General features: G+C 40.5%; 1 protein-coding gene across 3 annotated transcripts in view; it reads left to right on the top strand.

The window, feature by feature from the left end:
* The window catches only part of LOC113131570 (ryanodine receptor 3-like), a 33,595-nt gene that overhangs the window by 7,842 nt on the left and 11,556 nt on the right, over positions 1-14,197 (top strand). For all 3 annotated transcript variants that reach the window (XM_026309106.1, XM_026309191.1, XM_026309015.1), the window contains exons 15-43: positions 204-293; positions 389-535; positions 992-1,054; positions 1,221-1,296; positions 1,566-1,689; positions 1,864-1,979; positions 2,289-2,356; positions 2,449-2,570; positions 2,748-2,797; positions 3,136-3,196; positions 4,069-4,307; positions 4,709-4,790; positions 4,875-5,005; positions 5,101-5,424; positions 5,688-5,928; positions 6,073-6,160; positions 6,269-6,361; positions 7,892-8,062; positions 8,204-8,263; positions 8,365-8,499; positions 9,050-9,162; positions 9,864-9,963; positions 12,467-12,576; positions 12,833-12,884; positions 12,969-13,019; positions 13,113-13,212; positions 13,296-13,375; positions 13,455-13,531; positions 13,753-13,826. In XM_026309106.1, coding sequence (XP_026164891.1) covers positions 204-293; positions 389-535; positions 992-1,054; positions 1,221-1,296; positions 1,566-1,689; positions 1,864-1,979; positions 2,289-2,356; positions 2,449-2,570; positions 2,748-2,797; positions 3,136-3,196; positions 4,069-4,307; positions 4,709-4,790; positions 4,875-5,005; positions 5,101-5,424; positions 5,688-5,928; positions 6,073-6,160; positions 6,269-6,361; positions 7,892-8,062; positions 8,204-8,263; positions 8,365-8,499; positions 9,050-9,162; positions 9,864-9,963; positions 12,467-12,576; positions 12,833-12,884; positions 12,969-13,019; positions 13,113-13,212; positions 13,296-13,375; positions 13,455-13,531; positions 13,753-13,826 — 3,238 coding nt within the window. The remainder of the gene's footprint in view (positions 1-203; positions 294-388; positions 536-991; positions 1,055-1,220; positions 1,297-1,565; positions 1,690-1,863; positions 1,980-2,288; positions 2,357-2,448; positions 2,571-2,747; positions 2,798-3,135; positions 3,197-4,068; positions 4,308-4,708; positions 4,791-4,874; positions 5,006-5,100; positions 5,425-5,687; positions 5,929-6,072; positions 6,161-6,268; positions 6,362-7,891; positions 8,063-8,203; positions 8,264-8,364; positions 8,500-9,049; positions 9,163-9,863; positions 9,964-12,466; positions 12,577-12,832; positions 12,885-12,968; positions 13,020-13,112; positions 13,213-13,295; positions 13,376-13,454; positions 13,532-13,752; positions 13,827-14,197) is intronic.

Raw genomic sequence — 14,197 nt, 5'->3', positions numbered from 1 at the left:
TTTTTGTGCCAACTGCTTAGGCTGCATTTTTGCATCTATCAAAAAATATTTCACAATAGCTGAGAACAGCGAGAACCCTTAATGTGTTACGTGTATCTAATCCCTTACCCAGTCTTTTCAAATAATACATCATGTCCTATAAGATTCTGGATGCAATGAGGATTACTTTAGCCCATGTACCTCCCTCTGGGCTTGTGCCTCAGGTGCTGTTAGGATGGAAATATGGAGACTGTGTGGATGAAAAGGCCAAGACTCACCCTCAGCTCAGGACCTACAAAGCCCTGACAGAGAAGGTACAGTATGGTAAATGTGAGATATGAGAGCACTGCAGAGATAATTCAAATATTTAGACTTCTGCACTAACTCCTTCTGTATCTCTGCACTTCAGGAGAAAGAGATTTACAGATGGCCAATTAGAGAGTCCCTGAAGAGTATGCAGGTGATGGGCTGGAGTATTGACAGGACCAAGGATGGGGAGAGTATGTCTCAACAGAGGGAGAATGAGAAAATGAGGAAGATATCTCAGGCCTCACAGGTACAGTACATATCACCGACAAATACTAACATCAGAGTTTTTTTTCTCCAAAACAAGCTGAAAACACAACCTTTCATTGCTTTTGCACTGCACCAGACCATTAATACTGCGTTGCAATAGCTTCAAAATTCACTAAGGCTGAGGGGCAGGATAGAATCCAATAAGTAGAATGGTCATAAAATCGAGTCTGTTTCTCCACAAAATGTGTCTGGCTTGAAGTATTATGAGAAGCTTTATTCCAGTATTTCCCGTGCTTAAAAATGAAATTGTTAACATTTCATTTGTTTGGGTTCTTCAGGTTTGTACAGTAGTTACATACCAATTAAGCCGACATTACTGTTTTTAGTAAATAATTAATAGACTTAAAACTAAAAGACAGAAGAAGCTTCTTTTATCAGTGCTGACATACTAACACAGTGTTTCGTTGTATATCTTCATCTTTTTGAATATTTCCAGTCAAATGGCTTCAATCCCAGCCCGATAGATACAAGCAATGTGGTTCTTTCCAGGGAGCTGCAGGTGAGTGAGCTGCATTTGTTCTGTCATACTTTTTTTGTTTTTCACATCAAACACTTTAACAGTCTGTGTATGAGATGAAAAGCAATAATGCCTGAATATAAATGTGTAATGTGGGTAGTACCTGCCCCTGTCTGAGATACAGTTTTTCTTTTGTGTTTGGTTCAAGGGCATGGTGGAGGTGGTGGCTGAAAATTACCATAACATCTGGGCCAAGAAGAAAAAGAGTGAACTTGGAAGCAGAGGTGATTTTGTAATCATGAACGCATATTAAACACTGACATCAACCAAAACAGAAAGGAAGAGTCTGTGTGTGGGTGGGTGGGAGGATGTAAAGTACCACTTGGGTATTGTAGTGTTTATAATTGCCTGCTAGCATATGCATGCTGGCTTTTCTGGTCTTGATGAAGCAGGTACATCTGATTGGTCATTCAACTTCAGTTCATCATCTGCCCTCAGACACTTGTTAAAGACCCATGACTAATTAAGTGTTCTGCATTGTTGGTGTATTCAGGTGGGGGAACACACCCTCTGTTGGTACCCTATGACACGCTGACAGCCAAGGAGAAGGCCCGTGATCGAGAGAAGGCCCAGGACCTTTTTCGCTTCCTGCAAATCAATGGCTATAGCATCACAAGGTCAGCGATGCACAGGATGTGTCCTGGAATATATTAACATTTTGATGCATTGCAGTAATTTTATACCACTTTCTAACTTTGCCACTTAACACTACCCATAGCCAAATTACAGTAAAAGAGAAATCAAGTGGTATCAAAGTGTTGATTTGTAGCTATAATCTTAATGTTTTGCAGAGGTCTGAAAGATTTGGAGCAGGATTCATCTTCCATGGAGAAGAGATTTGCCTATAAGTTTCTCAAGAAGCTGCTCAAATATGTTGATTCAGCCCAGGAGTTTATCGCTCACCTAGGTATGGCAAAATTACATGACATTACTACAAGATACATATCGTATTGCCAGTTCTTTGTATTACATACGAAGTATTAAATAAATTTCAGTGAGCGCGTTCAATACTTTTTCCCTGTGTCATTTCACATTATTACACATAACTGAATTTATATTTTCTTTGCATGTGTGGATTGCATGGGTTGTTACCAACATCTGATGAAAATTTCATGTCAATAGCACTTTTAGAGATATACAGTATTTACTGAGAAAAGTGGTGACATGTTCAATACCTATTTTACCCGCTGTATATATTTGTGAATTCTCAATGCAGAGTCTATGGCTGCCAGTGGAAAAACAGACAGATCGCCTCATGAACAAGAAATCAAGTTTTTTGCCAAAGTAAGTAAATTTAGCAACTATACATATATGAAAAACTTTTATTTTATTTTGCATGAGTCTGTTCTGATGTCATTACCCATGTCCTCCACCAGGTTCTCCTCCCTCTTATTGACCAGTACTTCAAGAACCACTCTCTTTATTTCCTCTCCTCGCCCAATAAGAACCTGAGCAGCAGTGGTTATGCCTCCAACAAGGAGAAGGAGATGGTCACCAGGTGCACAGTGACAACATTCAGTTACATTACATGTAGCAACATAGCATGAAAATATTTCTTCACCATTCTTTGCTTAAAATCATAACCCTGATCAATCTCAAATCCTAAACTTTTCTCGATGATATACTCATTGTATTTTTCTGATTTCCTTCCCTTTTCTAACCTTCACTCCTCCAGCCTGTTTTGTAAACTGGCAGCTCTTGTCAGACATAGGATTTCACTCTTTGGTAAGCTGATTAGTGGCTGGTTAAAATGTGTGCATGTAATTGGACTTGTCAATTTATCCTGTTGTTTTTGTACTTCTGTGATTTATGAACTGAAGCTCAGTGTTTGTTTAAGTGCACATTATCTAGATTTTGTAATACTAGAACATTTAGCTGTAAAACTGCAGAGCATTAACTGCAGCTACTTGAGCCACCACAGCCACTTCCAAACCAAACACACTGATTTGACAAGAGGGGGAAGTACATAGCCATGAACTCAGTGCCACCACGCTCAGTTCATGTTCATAAGTATGCTGGTGTATGCTCATGTCACATTGATTACTGTCCATGGTTTGTTGTAGGGAGTGACTCCACCACCATGGTGAGCTGTCTGCACATCCTGGCACATACTCTGGACACCAGGTATGTTGAAATACTCACAAAAAAAACTGGTACCTTTGAGTTTTCTTCTTGAAACACAATGCATGAAATGTACAAGTAAATCACATTCAATAGTTACTGTTTTAAAACATTAAATGTAAGTAACATCCAGTGTAAAGTGAGGACTTAGAAGCTATTGGCCCATAATGAGTTATATGTTTGTCATGAACAGTTTCCTTTACACATTTACTCTCTAGTGTCTTATGGGAGGCACTGGCATTAACAAAGAGCATCCTCTGGCATTTAAATAAGCTAAACAATTTTCATGTGGCACATGTCACCAAAGGCTTATGGTGTTCTTCAGAGACAATATACTGTTTGTTAATGCAGCTCACACATAATGAGGCTAAATTGGAAATGTATTATTGTGTGTTGTTTGTGCTCAAGAGCCACAGCTGATGCCCACAGACTCTCTTTCATTTCTCCTTCCTACTGGAATACATCAATGCTTAACAATGGGCAATTCATTTAGCCATGTTATGAACTGTGAAAAGCTGAAAATGGACAGACTAATCATATTAATGGGTTCTGCTATTTCAGAGTGTCTAGCTGTATGTCTAAGATCCAGCACTGGTAAACTCACCTTGGATTAAAAATTCACCTAATTCATTAAATAAATCATTCATGTTTTAGTGTCAGGGCATTCAGATTGAAATTCATGTCTCACATTTCATGACTAAAACCTTCACATGCTGTCAGAGTGAAGTAATTGCATATTTGAGCGTGTCTTACTGTGGGTAAACAGTCTTGTCCTTTGTATACTAAGGATTGTTCAGCCTTTCACTATCGTCCCGTCCTTGCATATCACCTCATTTAGTTTCAGTCATTTATCACGCTGTCTATCACCTCAACAGGACGGTGATGAAGTCGGGCTCGGAGATGGTGCGGGTGGGGCTCAGGACGTTCTTTGAGAACGCAGCAGAGGACCTGGAGAAGACGTTCGAGAACTTGAAGCTGGGGAAGTTCACTCATTCACGGTCGCAGATGAAAGGGGTGTCACAGAATATCAACTACACCACTGTAGCTCTGCTCCCCATTCTAACAGCTCTGTTTGAACACATCACTCAACATCACTTTGGAGTCGACCTGCTTTGTGAGTCCTGACAGCAAAAGAATGATCGAACATGTTGTTTGGTGTTCGACAGACTGCTAATAAACTGGAGTCAAGTGCCAGTTTACAATTTTAAATAATACAGCTATTGAATGCTTCTTATAATGATGCCATAGAACATAATAAACTACAGTAAAATCCTGTGTAATTTATGGCTGTTAAATCTCCACAGGATACAGCTGACCTGTTTGGTCATTCTTCTGTATTTTACTGCATTCATCTCAGTATTATACTTAAGAATGTGCTATATAAAAAACTTGATTTGAGTTGAGTTGTACGAGTGCCACCTTTACTTCCACCTCCTGGACTCTAATGCTGCTCATCAGTCCATAGTCAGTACAGTACATAGTTCATGCTATTTTTCTAACTTTTTTTTTTTTTAGTGGATGATGTCCAAGTGTCTTGCTATCGAATTTTGACAAGCCTCTATGCCCTGGGCACTGGGAAAAACATCTATGTTGAAAGGTATCCAAGCTTAAATGTTGTGCTGATTGGTCAGAGTTTTAGTGAAGAAACACGCTCACATAAGACTGTCTTTGTGGCCCTCAGACAGCTTCCAGCTCTCGGCCAGTGCCTGGCCACCCTGGCTGGAGCGTTGCCTGTAGCCTTCCTGGAGCCAATGCTGAACATGTACAACCCCTGCTCTGTCTTTAATACCAAGAGCGGCCGAGAACGAGCCAGTGAGTCGTATGTAATTATTCTAAAGAAGAGCTGTCACCATGATGATGATGATGGTGATGGTGGTAATAGTTTTACTTACATGTGGTTTTTGTAGTCCTAGGCATACCAGACACAGTGGAGGAGATGTGTCCTGGGATGCCTCGGCTCGACGGTCTGATGAAGGACATCAATGACATGGCTGAGTCTGGAGCACGGTACGCAGAGATGCCCCACGTAATTGAGGTGGTTCTGCCCATGCTGTGTAACTATCTGTCCTACTGGTGGGAGCGGGGTCCTGAGAACCAGCCAGCCAGCGGGGGAAGCATCTGCTGCACCACCGTTACCTCAGATCACCTCAGCCTCATTCTTGGCAACATCCTCAAGATCCTCAACAACAATCTGGGCATTGATGAGGCCTCGTGGATGAAGAGGATTGCAGGTGGGCATGGGTACCTGCATCAGTGCAGCACCCTGCCTCATTTTTAGTACTTTTATAAGCTTACGTTTTCTAAAGAGAGTGTTGCCATGAAGACTATCATTCCTCATTCTAACTGCCTTGTTAAAAATGCTTCCCCCACAAGAAAAACTGAATGCAAAAATAAACATCAGAAAAAGCAACTCACCTTTGAGTTAAAACAAGAAACTTAACTCATTTCAAATCTTGCTTGGTTGAACTGTGGTTTTGTTTGTTTCACTGTTCAGTGTATGTGCAGCCTATCATCAGCAAGGCCCGTGCAGACCTGCTGAAGAGCCACTTCCTGCCTACACTTGAGAAGCTGAAGAAGAAGACAGTGAAGGTTGTGGCTGAGGAGGAGCTGTTGAAGGCGGACAGTAAGGGAGATACCCAAGAGGCCGAGCTGCTCATTCTGGACGAGTTTGCTGTGCTCTGCAGGGACCTGTACGCCTTTTACCCCATGCTCATCCGCTACGTGGACAACAACAGGTTAGCTTCCCGACTAGTAAATGATGATGTTATGTTAAAGGGGCGGAAAAAGAGGCAAAATATGCTGGTAGGATAAGATGGGCCAGATGTTCTGTTTGCAGAAAAAGTACCGAGGATTGTATAAGTCTCTATCTGTCACTGCAGGTCCAGGTGGCTAAAAGAACCAGACACTGACTCCAATGAGCTCTTCAGAATGGTCGCTGAGATATTTATCCTGTGGTGCAAGTCACATGTAGGTTCCCCGGTTCATACAAACTGAGCTACAAAAACAGCCTATACAGCATGAATTAGGCCATAGGTGCAGTATAGCTGTCTGTACTTGGCACTTTTCTTTTTGCAGAATTTCAAACGAGAAGAGCAGAACTTTGTGGTCCAGAATGAAATCAACAACCTTTCCTTCTTGACTGGAGATAATAAAACCAAGATGTCAAAGGTAGGTTCTGTATCACGCCACAACTTCTCAACACTTACAGCTCCACGTCCTTTTTTTTGGGATTTTACAGTGGATGTTTTAGGCAGTGTATAATGGCACTGCGATCTACTTTACCAAGCGAAGAACATGTCCCATGGTCTAAAGGAGGATTAAAATAAACAGGATCAGTAGGATTAAGCGTGATGCATGCTAACACCCTCTCTGCCATGTTAACATATTCATTTTTGTGCTAATATGTTACATGTAAAATGCTCTCAGTAACTATTTGTAAACACAAATTGAGTACACACCCATACACAAGATTATGTCTTATTGAAGCGTGCATGTGTCAGACTTGTCAGCGAGGTAGACGACAAATAACACGGCAATAAAACCCCTGACTTGCGTGTGCTTATACATGTGTACATGTATGAATTTATGCATGTATTTTGAAATGGATAGCAGAAAATAACAATCATCCCTAAGTAGACTAATATCCCTCCATACTATCACCCTGGGTAGGCATTACAGGAATTACAACTTTTTCCTTCTCTGCCTGGTTTAGTCTTTTAAGTGCAAACATTTGGTTTTCACTGAAGTGCACATCCATGTGAGGACTGTGTGCTTTCATTAATTGCCCTCTCATCCTTTTTGTTCTGCCTTTCTCTTTTTGTCTCTCTTTCTGTCTCTCTATCTCAAACAGTCCTTTAAGGAAAAGGTAGAGTGATGCAGTGCATGAGCTGTTTACCTGCCAGTTTATTGGCTTATATGCTCCACTCACCAAGCATAAATGCCAATAGCTTGTGCTGCTGTGCTATATAGTAGTCCATAGTATAGTTATATATTATATCATCTGATTATTTGTGGCCTCCATTCATCACCGTGTGCGACATGGTAATTTTCGTCATTCCTCATTAATTTCTGGGCGGAACGCATCTCACCTGGATTAAAGAAGCCCGGTCTCTCAGTAGCATATCATGTGATCACTTGCCACTGGTGTGTTTTCGGTTGATGGATTGTGGTACCCTTGTGTGTTTTTCCAATAGTGACTTCAAGCTGTTTATAGAATGTCATACTCAATGTGTGATAAAGCTTTCTGTGTGTTTACTGTATATTAATATGGAAATCAGTGTTTTCAGTGAACCAGCTGCTTCACTTTCTGAAGAGCATTTCTTCCTCACTGGTAACATCTTGCTGTTCTATCAGAGGCAGCCTGCTAGTTCTGCTTTTCAGCTGAGGTGTGAGACTTCTTAACGCTTCAGTGGCACAGATTTTGTGTGGTCCCCGATTTTCAAAGCACTAAAAGAAATAAATACCTCAGTTGCGACTGGATTCATATATATGGTAATGCTCCCACTATGAAATAAATAAAGTTATCACTTTAGGAAGTGCTTTCGTAAAACATTGATTTCAGTGAAAGGGAAGTTTTTGTATATATTTAAGTGACCAGCTTAATAAGCTTCCATTGATTTTTTTTTTTTTTTTTTTTTTTTTTTTTTTTTTTTCACCAGTGTGTGTGTTGTTTGAGGTTAATATAATGATTTTTTTCAGTCTGGAGGGCAAGACCAGGAAAGGAAACACAAGAAGAGACGTGGTGAGTTCTACTCTATCCAGACCTCACTGATTGTGGCTGCTCTGAAGAAGATGCTGCCAATCGGACTGAACATGTGTACACCAGGAGACCAGGAGCTCATATCTCTGGCCAAGACACGCTACCTCCTGGTGAGACAGGTTTTATGAAACCTTGTACAGGCAATACATTTTACATTAGTCTTATAAAGTTACAATATTGCTTATTTTCAAAATAAGGAAGCTTTGAATTTGTTTCCAGCAATTTTTTTTTAACCTCCTACTGTTCAACAGAAAGACACAGATGATGAAGTCAAAGACCACATTTCGCAGAATCTTCATCTTCGAGAAAAGGTAAGAAAGCGGAATTTAGTTCAACTGTAAGTGATAATTAGCTTCATAGGCACTCTACTGTAGGTTGGTATTTGGTATCCTTTTCTAAAACACACTCCCAGTCAGAGGACCCTGCAGTGAGGTGGCAGCTAAACCTGTACAAGGACATAGTGATGAGAAGCGAGGGGCCTCCAGACCCTGAGAAGGTGGTGGACCGGATCCAGAGGATCTCTGCTGCTGTCTTCAACCTGGAGCAGGTCAGGCTCAAACATTTCTATATTCCCAAACAAATTTTAAACTGCAGCTGAGGTGTGTGTTTCGTTAAGCAGGAGTGTAATGTCCAGAGCCCAGTGAAAGGCATACAGGGAATCTGAATTTCTGAATTATTTCAGAACTGCTGCCAAATCTAGACAAGGGCATCTACAAGGATTGGTGTAGGATGTAGTCGCACCTTGATTCGTCGTAGTTTCTGAATGCATCTATGTGTTTACTTTATATAGTGAGTTAGTAACATCAGATTTTGTTGTTCCTCTCTTGTGTATAGCATAAACTTTGAGCCACACCCTGTATGTTTTGATTTATTTGCCATGGATGACAAAACACAAACTTGTACTTGGTTACTTCACTAGCATTTCAGTCACCCTTGTACTATGCCCCGGCTTTTGCTTGGTTACAGTCAGGATGAAATGAACCTGCCTGATAAAAATGCCACTTCTAAACAGTGATTTTTATTGGTTGGTTTATCTGGTAGAGAATGACAGTGCAGTTATTACTAATCTTAATGCTGACTTCTTCTACTCCCATTAGGTGGAGCAGCCACTCAGATCCAAAAAGTGTGTGTGGCAGAAGTTGCTGTCTAAGCAAAGGAAGAGAGCAGTTGTAGCCTGCTTCCGCATGGCCCCACTTTATAATCTACCAAGGTATTATTACTGTATATGTACATTTATACCACACATCTTTGAAATCGTCCCAATTAACGATGACCCTCCACCTTCAACAGTTGCTCCTTGTGGTACTGCTAGCAGATGTGAAATAATGTTCCCACTGTTGCATCACTTTTATGTTTACTAGCACACTTTCTTCTTCTTCTCTCTGACTCACAACTCGTTTCACTCTTCTTGGGTTCTGACCTTGTATTAATGCACAGCCTCCCTCCCTCTGTTTGTAGGACAAATGTCTAGCCCATAGCTGTTATCAAGAAGTTGAAAAAAAAAAAAACCCGGGACACTAGCAATTTCATGCCCTGCTGCTCTGTAACTCAATCACTGGAAGTCAGGCAGAGAGCTACAGCAGGGAGGAAAACAATTATGAGGCCCAACCTGGGGGTGGCCGTCTTAAATATGTGCTTAGATGATGCTCCCTGCCTGCCTGTCAGCTTGACTCATTTATTCTGACTTGTTGACAGTGAAACATGACACAGCATAGCTAGTAATTATTAGGTAGCGTTTACAATGCAGGCACAATTGGTTGTTTGTATTTGGAGTAATAGATTCATGTTTGGATGTGAATGTCTGCTCTCCCTGAGTTTAATGCATTCAGATGTCATCTTTTCTCTTTTGTCTCTCTAGTCAGCCTTTGTTCTCCCCTCAGAGTGACACTTTATTCTGCCTCATCCCCCCAGGCACAAAAATAATAATTACTTCCTGAAAGCCTACCGACATATTTGGCTGGAGATAATGCATGAGAACACAGACTATGACAGTCTGCTCTCCATGCTGACGGTAACGTAGCACTGACCCAGTGTTGCTACTCTGTGACCTTGCATACCTTTCCTAACTACCATGTTCCCTCACACACGTCCAGGCACGGTTTCAGCTACAAAATCTAACCCCCATTTCAGATACTTCCACTGGTATTTCCACTGGTCCATATCTGTACAGTAATGGCAGAAGTTGAATCTAGAAAAAAAGGCTTTAAAGGAACGGTTCCACAGCCATTGTGTTCTTTAGCCTGGAGTTTTGATGAAAAGATCAATGCTATTCTTGTGTCTGTACACTCAAAATGAAGGTGCTACCAAGGGATTCATTTAGCTTAGCTTAAGGGTGTGATGTGTAATATGTGAAAAAATTATTGTATCTAGTGGTGAGATTACATAATGCAGCCTTCTGAGCACCACTCCTACACCAACCCCTTTTTCCGGGCATGAGGGAGAATATGGTGGCCGTCATCTTTAAAACAAAATGTGAGTCTAAAGCAAGTGTTTGGTTTCTCTGTTTCTCTGGAACTATTGTAGAAATATGGAAATATGAAGACACAAGAAAATGCGATGGTTGGTATTTTCCTGTGATTACATATTATACATTGAACCTTTAAAATCCAGCAGCTCAGAGTGTCACAAATTAACATATCAAAAAACTGTATTGTACAAAATACAGTATAACTCACCCCAACTGGTTAAAGGTGATGGCTGCCCAAACTGAGCCTGGTTCTGCCAATGCAGTGCCTTGAGTTTATTGTTATTGTGATTTGGCGCTATACAAATACATTGAATTGGAATTGAATAATAAAGCCTGTTTACCCTTGTTTCCATTCTCTATGCTAAGCCATGCTAACCTTCACATACAGACACAGGAATGGTCTATTATCAACCTTCTCGTTAGTCAGCAAGACAGTGATTAAACGTTGTTGATTTGCAGATACATGGCTAGTTAATATTCTCAAAGTACACTATTAAGATCAACTAATTCATCTAGTCTTGAGTTGAAATTTCTGCCTACTGCTGAGAGTTAAGGTTAGCATTGTTTTTTTTCATTCATGACTCATGTACCCCACAGTTCTCCGTTTATAGTCAGTTTCTTCTAAGGTGACCAGTTGGATGTGCCAGTACCCTGAACTAACCAGTATTAACCTCTTCTCAAGGGTCTTTTCCCCTCCTTGGCTCCACTCCAATCTAACCCAAGCAAATATCTTTTCACCCCTCCTTAGGCATCGCTCTATTAACCTCTTCCTCCTGGCCTATCAGAGAATATGGATAGAAACAGAGGAGTACTCTTTTGAGGAGAAGCTAGTGCAGGATCTTGCAGTAAGTACTTGTGTCGTCCCCCCAGCGTCCTGATGTGCTGTGGGGGAGCTGAGTATCGCCCCTGCCACTCTCCTTTACGCGTATCATTGTCAAAAGTGCTTGAAAGTTTCCCAGTCCCTCCATGTACCACTGGGTCGCTCTCAGTCATTCATGCAGTGTTTTTTTAACCAGATGCCTATTTTTGGCAAGCATGACATCACTGCCGATGTCAGAGCCAGTTGTTGTAGTTCAACCACTGTGTCCCATCCAACAGAGGTAAGAAAGCATCCTGTCATGATGCTTGCACTTACAAAATTTATGAAAGTTTTGTGTCTTTCCTAAATTTTAGCAACCATAAAACTTCACGGTCATGCACTGATTTAGTTGGAAGCATTAAAACAGAAGAAATACAGCACAAAGTTGCTTTCTTTGATGACCTGCAGCATAATATACATACTGTAGATTGATCAAAATGGTTACAGGCTTCATGAAATAAAGCTGATTAATTTTGCATATTCAGTTTTCTGATATGGAATAAGACACTATCCTGAAGACAAACTGTTGAGTGCCAATGGGTTTTTTTTTTTTAAATTATGAAAATAAAATAAAATTTGAACTAATGCAACTTTTGAAAATCTAATCTTCCTTTAGCCCTTTTAATAATCCTTTTTGCATTATTTTAAATAGAAGCCATGGGGCATTACAAGTTAAGGATGTAACAGATGAAGAACTTCATTATCCAGCCAACAAAACATTTGCAGCACCCCTAAAGAAAAACATGATATCATGAGTAACCATGAACCTCTGGGCTAAAATGGTAGGAAATCTACAATATGTACTATAAACTGGGCTCATGGAGAGTCATGCTTAACTCCATTCTACATCTTTTAACACTGCTGGGCTTTTGTATGTTTTGTGTTGTGCTTTTTTGTGTGAGCATGAGTGTTGCAGCGTGTGTGTGGTGTGACTGAGTTCATGTTTGTGCTTTTAGTGTATTGTTTGCCTGCTATCACTGCAACAAAACACTGTTTTTGGTTATTTTTCTACCACCTGATTCTCTGCAGTTCAGTAAACTATGGTTAAGTAAAAGTCGAATATTAATGTGTCTATGGTTTGCGCAACATTAGATTACAGTTCAGACTTCTCAGTTTAATGGCACATAGAGTCGATATTGAGAATACATCTCTGAGCACCACTGTTGACTTGTTGCTGGGCTTGTCCAGAAAACACAGCACCAAATGGAGGAAGAGGAGGAGGAGGAGGTTAGAAAGCAGCCAGACCCTCTTCACCAGCTCATTCTGCATTTCAGCCATAATGCTCTCACTGAGTGCAGGTAAATACACACTTACTGTCACACACCTGGCCAAGTGGCACCGGCATACTTTGCCCCATCTGTGCCACATAAAAGTTTGGAATATCTCTTATCTCAGAACTGCATGAAGATAAACCACTGTCATATATTTCATGCTGAGAGAAATACACAGTCATTTCTTTTACTGCCTAATGCATGTACTTAGCAGTGGCTATAAATATAATCACCACTGGTGTAGCTAAAGGTTTAACTACTCAGTGTTTGTCCTTTTTGTCAGTTCTTTGGAAGAGGATCCTCTGTATATTGCATATGCAGATATGATGGCAAAGGTATTTAATTCTCTAAATTGCTTTTACTGAGTTCTATGGTGTTCAGCAAAGTTTTGCAGGTTTTCATCCTGTTTTCTCTTTCAGAGTTGTGCTGAAGGTGAAGAAGAAGAAGAAGGGAAGGAGAAAACATTTGAGGTGCTGTTGATTTTCTCCAAAATATTGTTCTGCATTTGATTTAGTTTTAGATTTTGAATTGTATACGGTAGTGAATCACATCATTTTGTGCAGGAAAAAGAAATGGAGAAGCAAAAGATGCTGTATCAACAAGCTAGACTTCATGACCGAGGGGCTGCAGAGATGGTGCTTCAGATGATCAGTGCTAGCAAAGGTGGGAAAACACAAACTCATCTCTCCACCTTCATACTATTGCCACCTGTGGTACAGCTACGATATCTAACTTGTGGTCATCAGGTCGGCTTGGTGCTATGGTGACTTTCACCCTGAAACTGGGCATCTCCATTCTCAACGGAGGAAATACACTGGTCCAGCAGGTACAGATTACTCCTCATTTGTAAATTGTATGTTTAACAGCACCACATCCCTATTAATTGTGCTTTCATCTTGATGCAGAAAATGTTGGACTATCTGAAGGAAAAAAGAGATGCTGGCTTTTTCAAAAGCTTATCTGGGCTGATGATGTCTTGCAGGTAATGGAGTCATGGCCAGTTGTCACACACAAGACACAAAATGTACTGTCTGTCATTTAAAGGGCAATTCCATCAATTATACACAGGTTCTGGTCACAGGAAATACTACAGACTGTGAAAATAGTTTTATGGTGTCTTCTAATTTCTAAATTGCTGACTTGTCCCTTTAAAATACAGAATATAGAAATGCAATATATCATAGTTCAGTTTTTGTCTTTCAGTGTCCTGGACTTAAATGCTTTTGAAAGGCAAAACAAAGCCGAAGGTCTGGGGATGGTTACTGAAGAGGGCTCAAGTAAGTGAGGATAACAAATATGGTAAACTGTCTGATTCCAAGAGCAATACACACTACATTTGTGGCCCTAAAGTGGTACTGAATGAAAAGCTTACAATACATGTGCCACAATATAATTTTATAGTATGCTTGGTATCATTGCATAAAAAGCTCAGTATAGGCAAAACATCAATAATGGAATTAAATCACTTAGCGGATGTGCTACAGTCTGTGTATCTGTGTAAACTGAGCTGTACTGTATACTTTGATTGGTGCAGCATACAGACATTTTTCTCCTCAGCAACACCAAGAATATTTAGCCACTCAGTGTTAAAAATGTTGCCTACACAAAAGCACGTGTTAAAAGTGATGCCACCAAGCCATTCGGTTTC

This window comes from Mastacembelus armatus, chromosome 22, assembly GCF_900324485.2.
Source record: "Mastacembelus armatus chromosome 22, fMasArm1.2, whole genome shotgun sequence".
NCBI classification, from domain to species: Eukaryota; Metazoa; Chordata; class Actinopteri; order Synbranchiformes; family Mastacembelidae; genus Mastacembelus; species Mastacembelus armatus.
The sequence above is the reverse complement of the archived record's forward strand: the minus strand, read 5'-3'. Positions and strand labels throughout refer to the sequence as shown.